The sequence below is a fragment of the Melitaea cinxia genome, chromosome 2, assembly GCF_905220565.1.
Source record: "Melitaea cinxia chromosome 2, ilMelCinx1.1, whole genome shotgun sequence".
NCBI lineage: Eukaryota > Metazoa > Arthropoda > Insecta > Lepidoptera > Nymphalidae > Melitaea > Melitaea cinxia.
The window spans coordinates 5,173,577-5,197,279 of NC_059395.1; the positions used below are offsets into that span (position 1 = coordinate 5,173,577).

General features: G+C 33.1%; 1 protein-coding gene across 1 annotated transcript; it reads right to left on the reverse strand.

The window, feature by feature from the left end:
• Positions 1 to 1,578: 1,578 nt before the first annotated feature.
• On the reverse strand, positions 1,579 to 16,190 carry LOC123658846 (gustatory receptor for sugar taste 64f-like). The gene is made up of 11 exons (XM_045594143.1): positions 16,133 to 16,190; positions 15,329 to 15,473; positions 14,525 to 14,643; positions 12,729 to 12,908; positions 12,024 to 12,172; positions 11,442 to 11,564; positions 7,435 to 7,589; positions 7,221 to 7,259; positions 6,871 to 7,045; positions 6,222 to 6,311; positions 1,579 to 1,680 (listed from the first exon to the last, which is right to left on the reverse strand). Exons 1-11 carry the CDS (start codon positions 16,188 to 16,190, stop codon positions 1,579 to 1,581), a joined length of 1,335 nt encoding a protein of 444 aa, XP_045450099.1.
• Positions 16,191 to 23,703: the final 7,513 nt, after the last annotated feature.

Here is a 23,703-nt window from a genome sequence, read left to right on the forward strand (position 1 = left end):
ATGTCCTATATAATCTTACTGTGTACTCTCGTATCAAGATGATATGATAAAAGATCCTACATAGTTATAAGTTTCGTTTGTATTATAATAGTTATTTAAATTTACAGTTCAGTTATTTGTCTTTTTTTTTTATAGTAAAAGTAGATTTTCTTTGTATTTTCCATTTATTTAGTTTTAGGTCAATTGCAATAAAATCACATTTTAATTTAAAAATACTATAAATCTTATGAGAAATATTGGAAGGTATGTGCTTAGCTACCTCCACGAATATCGAAGAAAGACGTAATATATTGAAGATAATCTATATTCAAAGGAAATATTTTTCATCTTTATCGCGAACCAATTCAATTTGTATGAACTTTCGTAGCACATTAAATGTCTTTCCGATTCGATCAATGGAATTTCACTGTCAAATTATTGCTGCGTGTTGAAAACTTGAAACAAAATTTTAAATATACAATGATTATGATCATAATTTATTACATTTATTTTTATTTAATATATTTCCTTATTGTTGCATTTTGAAATATATTTATAAAAAAAAGACAAATGAATTTATAAAAACAGTAGTCTGTTGAGGCTCCGGCCACCGCTAGTTAAGGCTTCAGCTGAGAAAACTCCTCACAACGTTTCAAGCAACACTGCCTTTTGAATCCGACTCTTGATCCAAATGTCAAACGAAGTTCTTTAGGGGTTCGCTCTTCGCTAATAGACCATTGACTGATACAACAATATAAACAAAATTGTTGCTGAATCTATTATACCACATGCAATCCACATGTAATCTCGTTGGCAAGGTCTAAACATTTACTTAATTAATTTCTACTTCAGTTTTTTTCCGTTTGCGAGCTAACACACTTATTTATAATAAATATGAACAAAATGAATAAGATCTGCAAATGAAACATACTTTGACTTGCTCTTCACTATAATAAAAGTTTGAAGTGCCGACTATGGACCGTTGCTCAGTAGCATTCCTTTACACTTTAACAAGTTTCTTTCTAACTATTGTTCAGAGTTGGAACACTCGAGCAAACGAGTATATAATTTGAAAATTTGCTGAAAATTTAATAATGACTGATCACTTCAGCCTATCGCAGTTGACTGCTAGACATAGGCCTCCACAAGTTCACGCCAAAATGGCGAAAATTTTATACGGGTTGTGAACAAATTGAAAAAAAAATTATGCATCTATTTTTATTATTCTTATATTATTACATTAATTCTATTTTCATAATTAGCTTAAAAAATAAATATAAGTTATATTAGGGTTTTACTCTTCTATAACTCCTTTTTGTGTTATATAATTATGACTGAGATGGCATACAAGCGTATGGCTCACCTGATGATAAGCGTTTGCTACGGCAATAGCTTATCATCAGCACAGCTTATAGACACCTGCAACACCAGAAGAATTCCAAGTGCGTTACCAACCTTAATCCCAATCCCCTCAGGAGCTCTGGTCACCTTACTCACCACAAGAACACAAAACTGTTCAACAGCAGTAAGTAGTTTCCCAGTCGGGCTTCTCCAGATTTTGAGCGGGATATATTCTGCTGTGTACCTTTTCCATGTGCTTTACAACTGTAGTGTTGCCGCAGTAGAAGTAGCATCAGAAGCTTGAGGCTGCGTGCTGAACTGGAACATCACTAGTTCATACGTCACTATTGTACCGGCAACCTTGAAAAAAAAAAACAAATCTGTCAAATATTAAAATAAAAACTATTTAGGTGTTTTTTTTCTTTTCTTAATAAAACTTTATTTTTGTATAGTGGCTATCTAGGCGAGTAGAATTGCATTGTAACTAGGGATTATAATACGGTGTCGTTTTTAATCCGGCCGTATCCGAACCGGATTGATCAAGCCATAATAAACTTTTTTTTTTCTTTTCCATTCCAATAATATACCGTTAATAAAACATAATAAAGTAGTACATATTAGACATTTTTTTAAATACTAATTAAAGAAAAAATTTAAGAGAAAATGAGAAAAAAAATATTCAAATTACTTCTTTTAAAGCTACAAAATCAAATGTAACTGTGGGAAGGATTCCTCAACTTCTAAATTTATCGGACTAAGTCGTTTTACTCATGAACAGTTCAATGCCAAACATGTCGTGTTAACACGTGGTGAGACGAACCAAAGTGCTGGATTTGCAATGTTATTTCTTACAGTAATATTAAAGTGATTGCAGATCTTTATCTCTATTTTGTTTTTTCCTCAAGTTTACCGCTATCTTGAGTTATTACTTTGTTAAATATCAAGATCTTTTTCATCTCTAGTCGCATTTTTTATTTCTTCGGCATAGTAAATGTAGCATGGTCGTTTAAATCAGAGATATTACGGATATAAAGCTTTGGATACGAATATGGATACGAATATTTATGGATATAACATGTTGATTGATATTAAATTATTTCGGATTATAATTTAATTTTGGTTACAGATAATTGATTTTAAAAGAAATACCAAACTACTTATGCGTTTTATTATTGTAATACATACTTTGCTTTTCTTAATTCTATAATTTAATAATTAATATTTATTGTATTAGTTATTATTACAAATTTTGACTATTATATTTAAAACAGCGATGTACCCCCCAATGATTTAGTTGCTAAATTTTATAACTTTATGATAGTAAACTAAAGGACGCGCACGGCTTGTGTTATTTGACGCGAATAATAATTAAATGTATTATTACATTAGAAATTAATAAAAATGTAGCACAATATGTATTATTTAAATCCTCCTTCTTTAATCCCTCTGCGATACATTCCTGCGAAATTTATTTATTTATTTTATTCGAAACCCAACAGCGGTACAATTCATATATATATATATAAAACTAGCTGTGCCCGCGGCTTCGCCCGCGTTGAAATCAGTCTGTCCCAATGTTTTTCCGGCAAACTTCTAGTGAAACTTTCATCAAGATCGGCTTAGCTATTCCGTAAACCTTCCTCTTGAAGCCCTCTCTCCATTGGTGAAACCGCATGAAAATCTGTTCAGTAGATTTTAAGGGAATCGATCACATACACTTTTGGGGACTTTGTTTTAAAATACACTAATTGTTTAACGCAAATTATTTTTTTATTTAAGTGACTTGAAATGCTTATTATACTGATTAACTTTTTAAAAGGCACAATTTAGTATAATTTAATAAAAACTTTATAAAACCTCTCTATACACCACACTTTTAGTTTTATTTTTAGGCTGCAGTATAAATAGCCTATTAAGCGAACTTATAGGTGTTGTATATGTTTCGTACGAACTATAAGCCCCCATTACATCCTCTTAGCGGTGGAATATCGCAAAATCCGTTTTTAGCGGACGTCTACTAACTATAATCTACCTCCCTACCAAATTTCATCTTTGTCCATCCATGTATAGATTATGATGCATTATTTGGACACCTCGTCACACATCCATATGTAGATTACGATGCCCCGTTTTAACCCCAAAAAGGAGCTGGTTTCTAAAGATACATTATTTGGACACCTTCTCACCATCTATAGAGTATACATTTTAAATTTCAACACTCTTACTTCAAAAACATAGGACTTTCTTACAAACTTCCAACCCCCGTTTTACCCCCTTAGGGGTCGGGTTTCGTAAAATCAGTTCTTAGCGGATGTCTACGCCCTATAAGGAACCTACCTGTTAAATTTCAAGTTTGTAGCTGTTATAGTTCCAGAGATTTCGTGATGAGTGAATCAATCTACCATTCCCCGTTTTAACCCCAAAAGGGAGTTTCTTTCTAAAGATACATTATTCGGACACCTTCTCACCATCTAAAGAGCGAACATTTTAAATTTCAAGTCTCTTACTTCAAAAACATAGGACATACAAACTTTTCATACAAACTTTCAACCCCCGTTTTACCCCTTTAGGGGCCGAATTTCGTAAAACCCGTTCTTAACGAATGCTTACGCCCTATAAGGAGCATATCTAACAAATTTCAAGTTTGTAGGTGTTATAGTTTCGGAGATTTCGTGATGAGTGAGTCAACCTACCATCCCCCGTTTTAACCCCAAAAGGGAGTTTATTTCTAAAGATACATTATTTGGACACCTTTTCATCATCTATAGAGCATACATTTTAAATTTCAAGTCTCTTACTTCAAAAACATAGGACTTTCATACAAACTTGCAACCCCCGTTTTACCCCCTTAGGGGTCGAGTTTCGTAAAATCCGTTCTTAGCGGATGCCTACGTCTTATAAGGAGCCTACCTGTCAAATTTCAAGTTTGTAGGTGTTATAGTTTCGGAGATTTCGTGATGAGTGAGTGACCTTTCGCTTTTATATATATTATAGATTTAACATAATATTAACAATAATAAGGCCAATAATAGGTTTTCCTATCTATACATCTTAGTACTGTTACATATTATGCGAAACTTTAATGTCTGTTTATGTTCAGGTTTCGGATAGATTTTTATTTCGGATATCTGATAATTTCCGTTACGGTTACGACGCTCTATAACATCTCTAGTTTTAATCTCAATATCTTGATATCCTGCAAGTAACTACAAAGTGAAGTTCTTTAATTCTCATACAATAAGTCAGCAACACAGCAGTTCATTTTTGTTTACGCTTCAGCCTGTAAGATCCCACTACTGGGCATAGGTCTCTTTCCCCAAGTAGGAGAAGGATCAGAGCTTAATCAACCACGCTGATCCAATGCGGGTTGGCGGATATATTTCCTATATGGTATATATGGCCAATACAAATGTTTGTCATGAGCAGGAATCGAACCCGCTACCGCCAGCACAACAGGTACAATCCATGGCTGTAACCGTTGCGCCAACGCGGCGTCATTGTTGTTTAATTTGTATAAAAATTCAAATCCCTTCATAATAACGCATCGCTAATTTAAATTTCTAACAAATCAGTCAAATCTTCTATCTCAACGTCAAAAGATTCGTACACTTCAAATTCTTGATATATCTTTCAATGGAGTGGCTATTTCCTTAAAAAGTGACATCACCGGATCCGGCATTTGGCACTTTACCCGGTATGTGCAAAATGACGTTGGATCTGCCGGATTACCTGATTATTACAATCCCAAATTGTAGCGTTGTTTTGCATACAAGGACTAAAATATTCTTAACATATTATAAATCGATAAATTTCATTCAAATAATCAAAGGTAGATTTTGAAGTTTAAAATTAAACTTTCTTCGTTCATTTTAGTTTAAAAAGTTTACTGCACACTTTAAAGTAAGAAGTCTTAAATACAAAAAGTTTTTATATAAAGTCATAAAAAATATAAATCATATTTTCAATATCACAGTATACCACAAAGTTGCAGTAAAGAATAATTTCATAAGTCATTACTTATTCCGAAAGAAAATTTTCCATCGTTATTTTTAATTGAAATTTCTTAGAATTGGCACCCGGAGTCAAAACTTCGTATTCAATTTTTACTTCCGTCAGCACATAATGCAATTTTCTTTTAGGTGAAATTGAAGTAATAGTAAATTAATTTTACTAAATTGAAAATTTTGAAATGAAATCTAATAAAGAAAACGGATGATACGGCTATAAATTATAAAAGCAAATTTTATATTTCGTTGAACAATCACGGTCTATGCGAAATACTTATAACTCCATTAGGCGTACTAGCATAATATTGTTCATAAATTGCTATCGTTTGCACCTGAGTACACTCTATTTCTATTTATTTATTTATTTATTTAATAACTTATTATACTTCTATATTTATTTAATAAAGTTGTGGTTACGGTAGTAAAGGATATAGCCACCCCCTTCTCATCCCGTGGGTGTCGTAAGAGGCGACTAAGGGATAACACAGTTCCACTACCACCTTGGAATTTATAAAGCCGACCGATGGCGGGATAACCATCTAAGACAGTTGAGTTCACGCCATTTTTGGCGCGAACTTATGGAGGCCTACGTCCAGCAGTGGACTGCGCTAGGCTGAAGTGGTGATGATGATGATGAAGTGATGATTATACGAACAGAATTTTATAATATTTTCTCTATCGTATGTTTAAAAGCCTTACTTTACAATGGATCTATTTGAACGTAATCAATTCTTATGATAATAATTTCATAACATAAAACATCCTTAAACGCTTACAAATCTTAAATTGATTGCATTTAAAAATACAAAATATCTAATTGGTATTCAGTAGTACCTTAATTATCGAGTCGTAAATTTAAAATATACAACTATAATTTACAATTTAATACATTACTGTAAGCAAGAGTCCACGTGTGACGCTAAAAAATTGTAATCCACTTAAAGCGACATTGTCTCCATTAACTTGATCCAAGAATCTCTGAACCTGAAAAGATATTCAAAGTTAATGTCATACTTTTGAAACAACAGCTTTCTTGTTTTTACCATTTGATTTGAAATCCTAATTGTTATACTACGTATAATAATGTAATTATAGGCTATGCCAAGTACGATGACCAAATCTGGATTATGGACGATTTATAGAGTAGATATTTCAGTCATTATAGTATAGTATAGTATAGTTATTTCAAAACTTAAGTATCAAAGTCTTTCATTACTTCAGCTTTCATTTTATTCCGTGTTAAAGACATTGTCAATATTTGACCCTGGGTTTCGTGATTACAATTGTGGTATGAGCACCTTTTTTACTTTGAATGGATAAGCCTTGTGTTATACTCGTACGTTATGTTGTAATACGTTGAAAATAGAGCCTTCGAATTTTTGATATCAATTGAAAACTAAAGATTTTATTAATTTAATGGCAAGTTTGTGCAGTAGTAAAGCAGAAGTTGTGCAACAACAAATAATTTAAATTACACTGAAGGGCACTCGTTGAGTATAAAGCGTATGTTTATTATATATTTGTATGTAAAAATTTACATCACCTCTACACAATAAACTGGTGAAGGAACATCGTACAGGACAGTTGCTGGTACATTTGATGCTGTATTAACTTGTGATGCGATGAGTGATACTGCCATGGACCGAGTGATGAGATAAACGAGGGAGAATAGGAAGTATGAGGCTGCTTCGTAACCGCCAAGAAGACCACTGGGATTTCTGAAAAGCACGTTATTCTTAAAGTTTTATCATCACCTGATTGTTATTTATGTAGTAAATGGAACGAATGAAATGAAAAAAATGAAAGCTACGGGTATATCGAGTCTTACAATACATATTAAAGGAATATAAATATTTGTTGTGTTATTTTTAATATTTTAATTATCTTACTTACCCCTTACTACTGCATTCTCCATTTCCTTTAATTCCATCTCTACAAAAATAAAACCATTACTAATTATTTATATTTTTTAAACATTATGAAGATCTTGAAAATAATTAAAGTGGAAGGCTTAAACACAGTTCAAGATATAGTACGGTATCGAAATTGGAAACAATAATTTGTTTGCAAAGAGGGTTGAAGCTAAACATTAATAAAATATACAAACTCCAATGTGTTGAACAGCTGAAGACAGATGAAGAAGAGGTTATTAGCGAATGATATAAAGATTATTCCACTTATGACGTCATCCACCTTTCTTACAAGCTGAGCTGCACGACAATATTCTTCGCGAATTGTTCGCCAGAATATCTCTGGTAGATACTAGAAGATAAAACATTTATGATTTTTAAGAATTTCAAACATAGGTTAAATTCATATTTGGCCAAACTTTATTATTTGTTGCCTTTTTGACTTCGGGGCGTTTCAAAGGTTATTTAGGCAATTTTTACCTCTTGTCATTATTTTTACCGTCCAATCGTAAGCTTTTTTTTTAATTCCTTTCAGCAAATTTACGAGTAACAGTTTTATCTTATTTTTAAAAGCTTTTATTTAACTTGCAATGAATGTAAGTATGTATGTACATATGCATGTACCTACATATACATGTATGTTTGTTTGAAATCACATTTAGTTTAGATGGCAATACATGTTTATTTATGTGACGTCATTCTAAATCCAACATGCTCTCCACACCTATGATGACGGAGTAGTTATTTTTAGTGCACTCCAACAATATGGATATTAAATAAAAGGGCTTGGCTGAGAGTAACTCGAAAAATATAGATGTTTTACGCTAAATCCAATATGGTGGACTGGTAAAGATGGAAGGACTTAGTTTTTTTTATGGTTTCCTCTATATGGGCATCAAATAAAAAGACCTCTTGAAAGTAGCTCGAAAAATAAAGTGAATTTACTCTAAATCCAATATGGCGGACTTGGAAAGATGGCGAATTAAGTTTTTTATACTTTTCTACAATATTGGTATCAAATAAAAGGGTTTGCTGAGAGTAATTAGAAAAATAGAGTTACGTTACTCTAAATCTAATATGGCAGACTTCTTAAGATGTTAAACTAAGCTTTTTATGCTTTTCTACTTTATGAGTATAAAATGTAAGGATTTGAGAAGAATACCTGACTGAGAAACCTAGCCAGTGATAACTAAAAAGTAAAAAGTAAATGAAAAGTAAAAAAAAAATAAACAAGTTTTTACTCAAAAACGATAAAAATAATAAAATAAACTTTTACTATCGAAACATAAAGTCATTATAGATACTAAGATACTACATATAAAAGCTTGCCGCGAGATTTACCTATGTAGTATGTACAAACAGTATGCCAGAGACAAAAGAGGGCATGTCTATTGATGAGGAGTGGCGTTTATACGCTGAGAATCTTCACACCTGTGCCTCACGAGTTATTGGGAAACCGGAAAAGAAAAATCAAGATTGGTTTGATGATTCCGAAGTGGAAATCAAGAAGCTCGTTGAGGACCACAGACGTACTCTTCTTTCGTCAGACGTCTCTGAGCGGAGAACTGCTAATCATAGCCTAAAAGTAAAAGTGCGTGCTCTCAAAGATAAATGGTGGGTAGACAAAGCCAATGAAATCCAGCGTTATGCTGATACTAATCAGACTGGCAGATTTTTTGAGGGTCTCAAAGCTATTTTCGGCCCAAGATCTAAGAGAGTAAGCTCCAATTTTCAACAAGGACAAGACTCAACGGCTTACTGAACAGAAAGATGTTCTTGCCCGATGGGCAGAGCATTTTAATGACGTCCTTAACCCTAGTGCACAGACAGCTGACTTGTTCTTTATAGATTCCCTCAAAAGTTTACCGGTACTTGAAGACCTGGCAGAACCACCATCCTTTGATGACTTTATGAAGGCACTGTATAGGCTGAGAAATCACAAGGCACCTGGGGTAGATGGTTTGCCGTCTGAATTATACAAATACAGCGGCCCTCACGTCAAAAACAGGTTATTCCAACTTATCCTGAAAATATGGGAGAGTGAAGTAGTTCCGCAAGACTGGAGAAATGCTTCCATCTGTAAATTGTACAAAGGCAAAGGCGACATCGCCGATTGCAGCTCGTACAGAGGTATCTCTCTTCTCTCAGTAGCTGGGAAAATCTTATCCCATATTATAAACACTCGTCTATCCCAACACGCAGAAACCATACTTTCCGAGACCCAGTGTGGTTTCCGGCCAGGCCGAGGTACGGTGGACGCTATCTTTGTCGTAAGGCAAATCCAAGAAAAGAGCCTGGAACAATACCGTCCGTCCTCTTTATATGTGCTTTGTAGATCTGAAGAATGCCTTTGACAGAGTCCCGCGTGAAGCCCTGTGGATAATGCTTAAGAAAATTGGCTGTCCTGGAAAGTTGTTAAACTTGATACGTCAGTTTCATGACAATATGACGGTTAAAGTTCGACATGAAAATGACTTTTCAGACCAAATACCAGTAACCAGTGGCATGAAACAAGGCTGTGTCTTGGCTCCCACTCTGTTTTCTCTATACTTAGCCTTTGTTATGCGGGATGTGGTCAGAACTTGCAATAGTAAAATTGAAATTAGCTCCAGACAAGAGCATATTCGATCTATCCCGTTTCAGAGCTAAGAGACAAGTTTCCAGGCTCTCTGTTCTAAACGTTTTATATGCCGACGATGTTTGCCTTATGGCCGACTCAATAGAGTCTCTTCAAGCCTATGTGGAATCCTTTCACACGTCGTGCCGCAGGTTTGGTCTGGTTATACACACCAGCAAAACTCAGGTTTTAAAGCAACCTGCTCGTGGTTGTCTTGCTGACCAATCCGCTATCAACTTGGATGGCTCTGCATTGGAGGAAGTCCCATACTTCAAATACTTGGGCAGCAGACTAAAGACGACAACACACTAGAATCAGAAATACCAGCCCGAATAGCAGGTGCTTCAGCGGCCTTTGGCAAACTTAAATCCCGTATCTGGAATTCACACGACCTCAAATTGCAAACTAAAATATTAGTGTACAAAGCAATTGTCCTGCCTACATTATTGTACGCTTCAGAGACCTGGTGCTGCTATAAAGCAGATATCAAGAAGTTAGACACATTTCACCTCAAATGTCTAAGATCCATATTGCGCATTAAGTGGCAGGACCGAATTTCAAACACCAAGGTATTATGTCGTACAGGTATGTCTGGAATTGAAGCTCTCGTAATGAAGAGCCAACTGAGATGGAGTGGTCACGTCCTACGCATGCCCGATAGCAGACTACCGAAGGCAGTCTTCTATTCTGAGCTTTCAAACGGAAAACGAAAACAAGGCGGGCAATACCTTCGCTATAAAGACGTGCTCAAACGCAATCTTGTGGCTTGTCATATACCAACTGAGAGTTAAGAGAGTCTGGCACGTCAAAGACCGGAATGGCGTCGAACTATTCACGAAAGTGTCGACCGTTTTGAATCTGCGCGTCTAGAAGACCTTGATGAGAAACGCCAAGTACGGAAGACTAGGCCAAAACCCTCCTACTTTTACACATACGATTCGGCTGGCCAACTATACTGTGCATCTTGCAACCGAGTCTTCAAATCTAAATTCGGTTTCGCTAGCCATATTAGAGCCCACCAGCGTAATTTATAGGAGTCGCCGTCACCGGATACGGTGTGGACGACATCATCATCATGTATAAACAAGGAAATTAAATAAGTTATGCTGATTAATTACAATTTTTAAAAATTTTCAGCTAAGTAAGAGCGTATACTTAAATCTAATGATAAAAGACAGACAAAATGGATGTCTCTAATAACATTAATTTTGGATAAATTCTTTGTTAGCTACTTATAATACCAGAGTGTTCTGTTGTCCGATCAAAACAGATTCGTGAGAAATATTTTTTTTTGCTAATATATTTTTTTTACAAATACACCATACTTCTTATTAATGGTGCTTAACCGACTTCGCCAAAAGCAAGAGATTCTCAATTTTGACTGTGTTATATTGGGTATACTGATTTTGATGATACTATTTTGCCATGTGGTCCCATACAATTAAGCAAGATGTGATAAGCAGTTTTCGAATTATCCATCATTAATGTAACTTCGGCTACGGTGGTGGCGTTCTAGTTTTATAACTTAACCAAATTGAAGACTTTTTCATGTTATTTGTAAACAAATATTATAAAATAATTATTTACCTTCCCTTGAGCCACAAGCAGTTGCTTGTTAACATGCTCCAATCGTGACGTTAAATAATAACTCATACAAATAATGAACAAATCCGAGAAGTTCCAAATGAATGTCGATTGGACATGGAGAAACTGAAAAAAAAATAGTCATAATGAATCAGATATTCCACAGTAATAATTTATTGTACAATTCCAGACAAACGTAATTGCTGTTTGTTGTATTTTACTTTTAGTCAAATAAAGCTTTTACTAACTTTCAAGGCTAATGAGAAAATGAAAAGAAACTAATAAGCTAAGACAATCAATCACTATCAAAAGGCAAAAATGATGGCTATTTATACTAATATATTTTTTATTAATGAAAAAAACTATAAAGTAGTAATCGTCTAATCGTCTACAATCATAAAGTCATCAATCAAATACATACTAAATCATTTATCAAAGATTTAACAAAAGCAAAAATTAGGGTTCTCTTTTGTGTCAGGGGTCTGAAATCACCCACAACACACAAGCACTACCGCCCAGATCACGACAAACATCTGTATAGCCACTAAAAGATTAAAAAGAAAAGAAAAAAATAATGTACATTACCTGGGTTAAGACACCCAGTAAAAATGAGTAGGGTAAGTAGTTGAAAACCCACGGATAAAAATGCTTCACAAAATTTTGGTGACTCAAATTTTCTCCATAACATACCATCGCCCCAGCGAAAGCTGACAGCAATGATAAAATGTGTTCCACTAAAATAAATTTAGTATTATTATGTATAAGAAATTATCAAACACGCACATGAATGACATGGCCTGATCGAGGAGGTACCGGTGACCAGTATCTTTTAACTACGCATACGCTGACTTCATGACAATGAACAGGCTTAATAAGATGAAATCAATTAAGAAGCTAAGGCATAAGACAGCTAATAAACGTTATTCAAGACATTCTAGATAAGAGAACATGTATTTTTTGATATGACGACCTCAAGTCTAGACTATCAACGCTCGGTTTTAGAATTTAGACTGACGAAATGGTAAAATAAAACATAAATTATCAAGCAATTATTTTAATTTGCAAATTAGCATCAGAGTGATAATCACAATTTTACTACACCACAAATTACTACAAAACAAGTAGTCAAAGGAAATTACAGATGTATATCAATTTCATCAAACACTTCACCATCACCTTCTAACTTAGAAGATAAAAATATACGATATTATTATTTCGACAATCTGTATGTAAGCATTTATTAGGTAATAAATAATACAGCTAACATATTAAAATAACAAAAAAACTTACTCAAAGCTAAACTCAACACAACAGCGCACGTAGCATTACATTTGTATGTAAGATTTTTATCGTAATATGGCTCCTGGTCCTCAACACCCGCAATGTGGCGGACTAAAGCTGGCCATAACATTGCTACTCTTAGAAACATCAGTGTTGTTACACACGTTGTACCATAGAATATAACCGGAGCTGAAATGTAAATTATTCAATATAATGCTGAATGTGACCGCGACTTCATCTGCGTGGAATTTAACAAAAAAGTTATTGTTCAGTTCGCAGAGTTATAAAATAAACAAATTTCTAAAATAAAAGTGACCTAAGTTTCTCCTTACTACATCAGCTATCTGCCAGTTAAAGTCCCGTCAAAATTGGTCCAGCCGTTTCAGAGTTTAGCCGGTGCAAACAGATAAACAGACAGACCAACAGAGAGATAGACAGACAAAAATTTAAAAAAATGCCATTTTGGTATATGTACCGTGTATACATCCATATGCATTTAGTAAAAAGCGGCTATTTTAATATCACAAACAAACACTCATATTTTATTCCTTTGTATAGACAAATACCGTACGACGATACCGACGATTATAAAGAAGATATTGAAATAGATATAATAAGAAGATATAGAAATTATAGTAATAAGTCCCTAAAATATGCACATTTAATTTTTTCAAATACACAATAATATTTAATAATGAAATAAATAAATACTACGGTCTTTTTCTGTAATAACGGAGCAAAAAAACCGTATAAAACCTACTTTTTTTGTGTGTGTGTATTAAATATTTCATATCTCATGTTTAATAAAAAATATCATACCGATTTTTCTTTAATTCTTTAATTATATGATTATATTATGATAATTTCTTATTTTGAGATAATTTACAAAAACCTTAAAACAGTAACAAAAATGATACTGAAAAATTGTTGGGTAAGAATAGCGTAAAAGAAACAGAAACATTCCGCTTTCTTATTTCAATGAAAACACTTTTTCTCATTAACGAGTGCTGACTTAATGAAAGGTAAAATAGGTAAAGAAAAACGTACCTTTCAGTGAAATAACAGTAAATGTGATTTTAATTATTATTATTTTTTTATATTAGGTCGGAAAAAGTTTCTTCGTATTTTATATAGAAATTCAAAAGAACTATTTAATTAACAAAATGAGACAACAATGTTCAAATATACACACTTAAATGAAAAATCTTGAGAATGGAACTAAGCGAATGTTATTGTTGTGAGTTTTACAGGATAAATACATATAAGGATATATATACAACATGTGTGGTCTAGTATATTTCAAAAGTTTAAGGCAAAACGTAGCAGCCGTTCCTTCGGTAAAAGTTTTTCTTTAAAATAGAAAAGTAGTTAGGATGAGATAAGCGAGTTTTCCATCAGCCAACTTTGATCTTTCTTATGTATTATTTTATTTTCTGAGTAAAGCAAACAGTTCACATACATTCAGTAAACATCCAAGTTTTATCAGTTACCCGTCATATTACCTGGATATGTTATTTGTTTTAAATAATGAAACGAATTTAAATTACACGCAACGTAATAATATTTCTTTTGGCAAAGATAAAGTGAAAAAAAGGTACGGTTTTATTCTGCATTTTTCATCTACAATTCCATCCAAATGCATACTTCACGTCTTTGTAAATTAAATTAAGATTTGATTTCTTATCATGAATCAAGTTTTTGCACAGCTATAAATTCTCTTCTATCTACTTTGAGGTTGGATTGCACCTCCAGTTGGAATGCTTAAATTTTGAGCTAGGTACATATATACTAGTATATATACTTACTTGTAATATTTAAAGAGGACGTATTGTGTAAAACTCTGCATAAACACATTGCTGTGATAAAAATCTGTCCCACAAGCGATAAAAGTAAATAAATACATTTCCACGAGCACCACACGAATCTAGACAATGAATAGTTTTATCTATTAATTAATTATTATTTATAAGGATTTAGAATTAGTTAAAACATATATCTTATTTTATACGTACCTTAATGAACACGACTAAAAATATTTAAAAATATTATTTGCATTATGCTTACGCTTCGGCCTGTAACATTCCACTACTGGGCATAGGCCTCTTTCCCCATGTAGGGAAGGATCAGAGCTTAATCCACCATGATGCTCCAATGCGGGTTGGCGGATATATTCCCTACTATGAGTAACGATCGCTATCAGGCGTAGATGATAACAACCGGAACCGACGGCTTAACGTGCTCTCCGAGGCACGGTGGGGAGACCCACAAGGACTGCACAAACACCCAGACCACGGCAAAAATCCGTATGGCCAATACAAATGTTTGTCATGTGCGGGAATCGAACCCACAACCGCCAGAACAACAGGTACACCCCATGGCTGTGACAGGCTTTCTCTATTTGTAAACTTTCGTCGTGTTTTTTTTTTTATTCTAGCATATTGTAATATTAACATCACTGCAGATTATAAATTATATATTATAAATTCTTAATAAATCGCCTATAGAATATGTCTTATATATGTGCTGTACGTGGTTACGTAGCTTAGCTTAAAATTGATATATCGTAGTAACGTAATATTAAATGAATTACTAAATTATAAAAGACATACACAAGTTTGGACGCTGATTTGCTGCTTACGCCCTCTACTGGTAACAGTGAAAAAACTTGTCCTACCAGTAATGTCGCTCGTAAAGATTTCTGGAATGTAGCAGGATGTTTAATTGGCTTTAGTTCTGATGCACCCACTTTATTACCTGAAAATACAAATTATTATCGTATATTCTGATATTTAAAGCCAACAGCGTTTGTTGATTTCTATTTATTTTATGAAGTACATTAGCATTCAAAAGCAGGTTACACGCTCTAGATAAAATTACAGTATGCATCCTCATATCCCATACCTATAAAGTAAAAGGATACAACATACTTGTTATAGAGTGTCCTTACATAGTTGTCCTAGGATTCTGGAAAACCGGGATTTCTGGCGTAAACTTGGGGAGACCTATGGCCAGCGGTGGTCAGCAATAGGCTGAGCTGACAGACATAATGTCTTTATTTTTATATATGCCAAGTACAACATTGATTTAACAAAATCGGTCAGTATTTTCACACATTCAATTTATTTCATTCCATTTTAATTCATGAAACCTTTTGCTTTTTCAATATTTTTAAAGAAGTTTTATACAATAATCTTAATAATTTACTCCCTTTACTGTACACTTTATTATAATCGATTAGCCTTGATATTTGAAAACTTTTAAGCCTCCTCAATAAGTTGACTTTGTAGCACTAAATTAATATTTCAATTCCAATTAATAGATTGAGGAATACGACGTTTATGGAAATGAATTATTCAGCTTTCATTTCAGTTTCAATTTAATAATAAAAGTGTATAAACAAAGTGTTTTCTTACTTTTGATTGGTACCACGAAAGGCAAATGAACCTTTTTCAAATTCTTCTGTTGATTCATTCTTTTCTGATCAGTTTTCATTGTAAATACACTGATGACCTTCTTCACGACGATCATTGATGTTCCTTGAATGAACAATGAATGGTAAATGCACGAAATCCGAACATTTCCGCTTAAATATTACTTCAGAAAACATAAAATCATTCACTCACTAACACATTAATCATTTCTTTCATAAGTTCTTCCTAAAATTTATCTTTAGCTATTTACTTGCGAATATTTGAAAAAATAATTACAACTAAATATATGACCAACGTTGATTGTAATTTAATCAGTCATAAAAAACTGAGTGTCATTAAAAACTCTATAATAAGTCAGTTAGTTGTAAATATGTATTAAAAATTGCTGCGATCAATGTTCTATGTAGCACCCTTTGCGAAAATTTTAAAAGTCGCTTGGAAATGACATCCACTTGTGTTCATAAAGTAGCATTAAAATAGTTTTATTGTAATAATTTAATTCCTATTTCAAAATGATATTATTCGAGTTTATGTTGAAATATTTTATACAATAAAGGGTTCAATGGTCTTTCGAAGTTCTTAGTTATGCTTTCTACTTTTCGTCCTACTGTGTGATAATTCAAAGCTATACATTTTGACAACAAGGCAGGCGGGTTGGTGACCGCAGGGCTGGCTTTGGCGCACCGAAGACGCTGCTGCCCGTCCTCGGTCTGTGTATTTAAAATAGGAGAGGCCTATGTCCAGCAGTGGACTGCAATAGACTGAACTGACTGACTGACTGAATGACTTGAACTTAATATAATAAACTCGCTTCCTAAAGTAACCAAACAAACTCTGGCTTTATGTCATTTGATGAGAGTACAACAGTGAATACAAGTAAAATCATTTATAATTGTGGTAACTTGATGTTAAAAAAAAAAGTAAAAAAATAGTAAAAACATGGAGCTTATAGAAACAGCCAACAGTAAGTGGATTATGTCCATAAAGCAGCAGCAAAAAGGTAAAAATAAATAAATGTAAAGAATGTTGATTATATTGGAAGGAATAATGAAAGTTTATAGTGTAAGGTACTTTCGCTTGTCAGACAAAAATTAACTTGTAGAAAATACTTCAAACCTTTCATAGGATAGTAGTAGTTACTGGAGCTATATTGATTACACAAAAGCTTGATTAATAATTTTTAATATATAAAAAAATATTTATTTGTTTATTTATTTATTTTTATAGGAAGCCAACGTACTATTGTCACGGTTCCCCTGGTCTATTAAGGAAGTAAATAAAACCAGGGTACCATGAACTAAAAAAATTTATTAGATTAATTAACCCGGTGAGGTAGAATAAAAAAAAAATGTACGTATATGGGCGGGGTCGAGCACTCAATTCACACAAGCTCCAAATGCAGTTCGGCTCAGGTACTCTCCTGGTTCGCCGTGCAGGTGATATTCCCGGGAGTCGCGTGGCAGGATTCCGCTATCGACCGGGGGCGGCAGAAACGGGTAGTTGAAGACCCGGCGGAGTGCACTCTCGTCGTTGGGGTTAGGTGGAAACGTCGAAATTGGTGACCCAATCGTCGAACTTGGTGACCCAAACGTCGAAATCGGTGACCCAAACGTCGAAATCGGTGACCCAAACGTCGAACCCCAGTTTGGGGGCGATAAACACTGACACTATAATATTTGTTGAAACGAGACAACGCTAAGCAAGGATCACACAAATTTATAAAGTACGGTTACGATGCTTAAATATATATTAGCCACCGTATAGAGACCGTAATAAAAGGTGTGATGTGCGTTAACTATTTCTTGAGACAAAATTCCAAAAATGAATGACGCGGCGGCGACCAGTACTGCCGTTTTTATAAGCCGAGACAAAAGATTCATTTGAATTTTTGAAAAAGATAAAATGTTGCCCGCGCGAATATATAAATGCCGGTTGATGAATTTATTATTTTTTTTTGTAGAAAAAAATAATTTATGATAAAATAGTGTATCATAAATTACTGTAGATTTTCATTTTATTTAATTATAATAAACTAATGCTTTTTCCTTTTAAAGAAAAATCATTTCACGTAATTAAAATATTAAATTTAAGCATATTTTAATTTAGCAGCACAAATAATGTACGTATAACGTTACACTATACAGTGGTTTTTATCATTCATACATAGTTAAACATAGAATATCTTACACTGTACATTACACTTAAAGACTAACTCAGCATGCAAATCATATTAAACAGTTGTTTCGAAAGTTATACTAACAATAAATATCTTAGGACAAATTAACTCATCAATAAAAGTATAGACAAACTATAAAAAGCAGACCAACAATTAAAACCCGTGCTAAAACAGTTAAAAATATTTAAAGGAAAAAGGAAAAAATATGTAGGTACATGTTAAAAAAAAACAACGAAATACAACAATTGATATGACAATACAACGCGAATTCTGTAAATCTATATATTCATACGTGAAGCAAAAACTTTGTACCCCTTTTTACGATAATTCCGTAGACGGAAGAGTATAAAATTTCGCACACTTATAGATTACATAGAGAAAGAATGCAGAATGCTCATATTTTTTTTTAACTATGCATAAAAATATATTAAATCAATGAAAAAAAAAACATTACACACACTAACATGTATTTAACACACACACGCATATTATTCTCTTTCGTTGATTGTCAAAGTCTGTTAGTCAAATTGATTTTTTTTTAAAAAGTTTTTTTATGTTCTTTTATTTTTTTAATTTAAATTTTTATTTTAGTCGATTTCGATCTAAGGGCGACCACTAGTATGTATAAAAATTACAAATATAATCTAATGAATACAAAGATACCATTAAATAAAAACTCATTTATTGCACAGATTATTTAAGTAGATGAGAGTGATAAAATATGTATTTAATCTTGAAATTCTGATTTATATTGTAACACATGAAAAGGCGGAAATATTCGTATTATAATCGCGGATTTATTGCGACTGTTCTAATTAAAGTACTACTGATTGGTGACCGTACCTAACGTTTAAAAATTATAAGTATTTTTAATGTCTGAAATATTTCTTCATCATTATAAGATAACATCATTATAGAACAAATATATAACAAGGCATGTGACGTCAATTGTTATAAAATTGTAAAGTTAATAGTTTAATTAGCATCGTTTTCAGAATAGGTGAGTTCCAATTTTTTTTTCCTTCCATGCAATCAATTCTTGATTTCTGTCGTTAGGTTGTGAAGCAAAATAGGTTGACAATGAAACAAACTTTATTCCAGCAGAAAGAAACTTACTGGCTATTACAGTACTAAATAGCAACAGCAAGGCACCATTTGTTACAGTGTCGTACAGTATAAACCTCAACATAAACATACAATACAAGTAGGTACCTCTTCTATGTCATTTATGTTCTGTGTGGAAAATGTTTGCTTAATGGGTACCAAGTAAAGGGAATAACTGAACTTCGCGTGATATTGTCAATTTTGTCCTCGAAATGACTTGATAAATATCACTGTCGACTATCCAATTATTTCTCATATAAACACGTACGTGTTTACCCGATGTTTGTAAAGGCTAAACTGATTATATAACATTAGATCTTTTACTGTTCAAATACCTGTCTAAATATTTGTTTTTCAAAATTCAATTGCTTTGCATTGCTTCTTAATAATATTATATACAACTAGCTGACCCGGCAATCGTTGTCTTGCCGCTAAACGCTATTAAAAATAGGGGTTGATGGTAGAGGGTTGAAAATTTAGGGTTTTATGTATTTTTTAATGTTGTATCATAAAAAAATAGAAATTAAAAATTTTGTCTAAAAAATAAAAAAAAATTTAGGGGTGGACTACCCCTAACATTTAGGGGGATGAAAAATAGATGTTGGTCGATTCTCATAGATACCGGATAAGCACAAAAAATTTCATCAAAATCGGTCAAGCCGTTTCGGAGGAGTATGGCAACGAAAACTGTGACACGAGAATTTTATATATTAGATTCAGCAGTGATTACAATTTAAAAAATGTAATTCCTCGTCTCATTGTGTCACTGGTGACAAGAAGGCTAATGTTTTTTTTTTTCAGAGCATCGGCATAGCGATTCAACAGGGAAATGCTACCAGCATTCTTTTCACCATTTCACGAGGGATTGAATGCAATATGGATGTAATGTCTATCTAATATAAATATCTATAATGTTGTAAAATTTCGAAGTAACTTTGTAAATAAGAAAAAAAAAATAGTAAATGTTGGAATATGTATTTTTGTTTTGACGTTCATGTAAAGAAAAAAAAACTCAAGTCGTTAGGTAATTTATCGTAGGATATAACTGTAAAATTAGAAAAGATTAACTGTCATTACGAGATGCATCGTGCAATTTAATCAGTCTTAGACGATTTTATTGGCTCGTCCAACTTTATGTACTCATTTTCACTACCAAAAATAATACAAGGCGAGTGTATCAGTTACGATTACGTTAACATAATCACATAACACTTAATTTGACATAAAAATTAAAGGTAAATGAAAATTGGCTGTTTTTTTTTTTATCTCGACGTCAAATTGTACAAGAATGTACCGATGTTGTTGGTAAGAATCTCAAGCTATCAATAATCTATATAATTATGTAAAAATTTCGTGTCACGATGCATGTGGGCGATAAACTCCGAAACCACTAAACCAATTTTTATCAAATTTTGTAAGCATCTGTAATTTGATCCAACTTGGGAGATAGGGTAGTTTTTATCCCAGTTATTGACCTTAATATTTGTTATTGTGAATCAAATGTTTATTATAATACTTTAGTGTGTATTTATCGGTTAGTTCTATAAAGTCCTAATAGATGGCGTTTTGGCATCTAAGTTGCACATATATCCGGTAGATGGTGCCGTATTTCTATTTCTAGATTATAGATGGCGCGTTTGAATATAGAATTTACATATGTTTTAATAAATTCAGTCAGCTAGTATACAAACAAATACTGCGGCCAACTGGAACTATTATTAATTTCAAATCTGGCAAGGAAACTAACTGACAACATTGTTTACATATTGAAAAGTATTAAAAGCTTGTGTCAAATTGTTAATACAATGCCTTGCTTAATTGGATGGTTAAAAACGTCGGAATATCCATTATTTTAAGGTGACAACAATATTTCTAGACTGTTTACATGAGCAAATGAAAATTGATGAATAATTTTTTTTTTTTTTTCTTTTTTAATAATTATGTAAGTCTATCATATCGTAGTTTTTGTCTATTTATAATTGATTTTTACTCCTTAATTTGTGCACACCTTAACCGCTGCTACTGTATCGTGTCCAGTACCCAAAGGTTATCTGGAAGAAATCGCTATTTAGCGATAAGATCGCCTTTGTACATCTTGTATTGTATCTTTCTTTATATGTGTCTGTATTTCGGTGTACATAAAGAATAAATAAATAAATAAATAATTTTTTGCCTGCAAGTTACAAGTTAGAATAGTAATCATATAATATAAACAGTACAGCGCACTATTATTACAGTTATTGTCAAAAGCGAATAAATCGTCGAGTTATATATAGAGAGTTTTATATTCGAACTTTATCGAAATTATGTTTTTAAACTGCAGTTTCACGAAGAAAACGATATGAGAAATACTAAAACAGGTGTAAAAATTTAATAGCTTTTATAAGTTTCTTGGAAATATCGACAAATAAAAATGATTTCAAGATAGTAAAACATGTTACTCAGAGTTTATTTTATTCAAATTTTTTTCGGAGTCAGTCTTGGATACGATTATGGTCCAAATTCCCTTATTGGTAATTTGCGACGGCGGGAAATTATACCTTTACATGAAATAAGTAAAAAAAGTTATTATCAAAATGCCTATGATGAAGGAGATGAAGTAAGTAATTTTATTTACGACTAGCTCTGCCCGCGACTTCGTCTGCGTGAAATTTAAAAGAAGTTATTGTTTAGTTTGCAGAGTTATAAAATAAATAAATTTCTAAAATAAAAGTAATTAAGTTACTCCCTACTATTACTATTATTCTATATAATTCGTTACTTCAATTTACGAGTATCATACATTAAACATGTAGTTTTCAGAGTTTCGTCCTGAAAACGATCAGCCGAGAGATTACGGTGGAAGGCGTGATATACATCCAGCGGAAAACATGCAGCTAAGAATAAAAGAATACAACTATGTCGGCTAACAGACCAGTAATTAAATAAACTTATTTTTTTATCAACTTTACGTTTTAAAATCTTAAATATATATTTTCTTCTTTATATATATTTATTTTTTTGTTCTTATAATTATTATTTTTTCCTTTGCTTGTTTCTTTTTCATTTGTGTTACATGTATTGTTTCTGGTTGTACAATAAAGTATATTTGTATTGTATTGTATTGTATTGTATTGTATTGTATTGTATATAAAATTACAAGTCCTAACTCACTCATTAACGCCCAGCCCAAACCCTTGGACCTAAAAAGCTGAAATTTTGCTCATAGTTTCCCTTCATGATCTATTCAAGGAGTAAAAATTTATATTTCGAAATTCCACCCCTAAAGGGGTAAAATGGTGGTTCAAAATTTGTATGGCGAAACAATATTAAATAGACATTCCGACTCGCAAATATAAATAAACCAATACATCTTTCGTGATTTTCCGAAAATCAACCCCGTAGGAGGTGAAATGGGGTAAATAAACCTAATAATCGAAATCGGTGTCGTATTTATGTTTTTTGGGATGTTGACTGCGAAAGTGACAGGTATTTCGAAACGACGGCGGACATGACATAAAATTAATTTCAGCATCAACTGAAAAAATAAATAGTCTTAACCCTTAGGTACTTCCTTAATAGATTTCCTGCGCGAGCGAAGCCGCGGGCAAAAGCTAGTTTATAATAAAACAGTTACAGATCAAATTCGGTACATTGAAGACATTTTTAAAACGCATTCTAAAACACGCTGAAATCAAGTGTATTTTTTTTAATACCTACGATTTTATTTTTGTGTTACCCCCACATTAGGAATTCTAAACATTTTTGAATATCATATCAAAAATTGACCGCTCCAGCGGGATGCGAACCCGCGTCTCCGACTGACCGTGTCGGCGCTCTAGCCAATTAAGCTATGGAACGATGTACCCGCTAGAGCGAAATTTTTTTGATATGATGATTTTTATTTTCGGTTTAAGCGAACCGTGGCGCCGTCTATAGTGAGTTCTTTACAGAGACCCGTAACTATTCAAAGTTTTATATTACAATGAAAATCTTTGACAGGAGACGACACCATGCTATTATTAATACCTACGATTTTATTTTTGTGTTACCCCCACATTAGGAATTCTAAACATTTTTGAATATCATATCAAAAATTGACCGCTCCAGCGGGATTCGAACCCGTATTCTGTAAAGAACTCACTATAGACGGCGCCACGGTTCGCTTAAACCGAAAATAAAAATCATCATATCAAAAATTTCGCTCTAGCGGGTACATCGTTCCATAGCTTAATTGGCTAGAGCGCCGACACGGTCAGTCGGAGACGCGGGTTCGAATCCCGCTGGAGCGGTC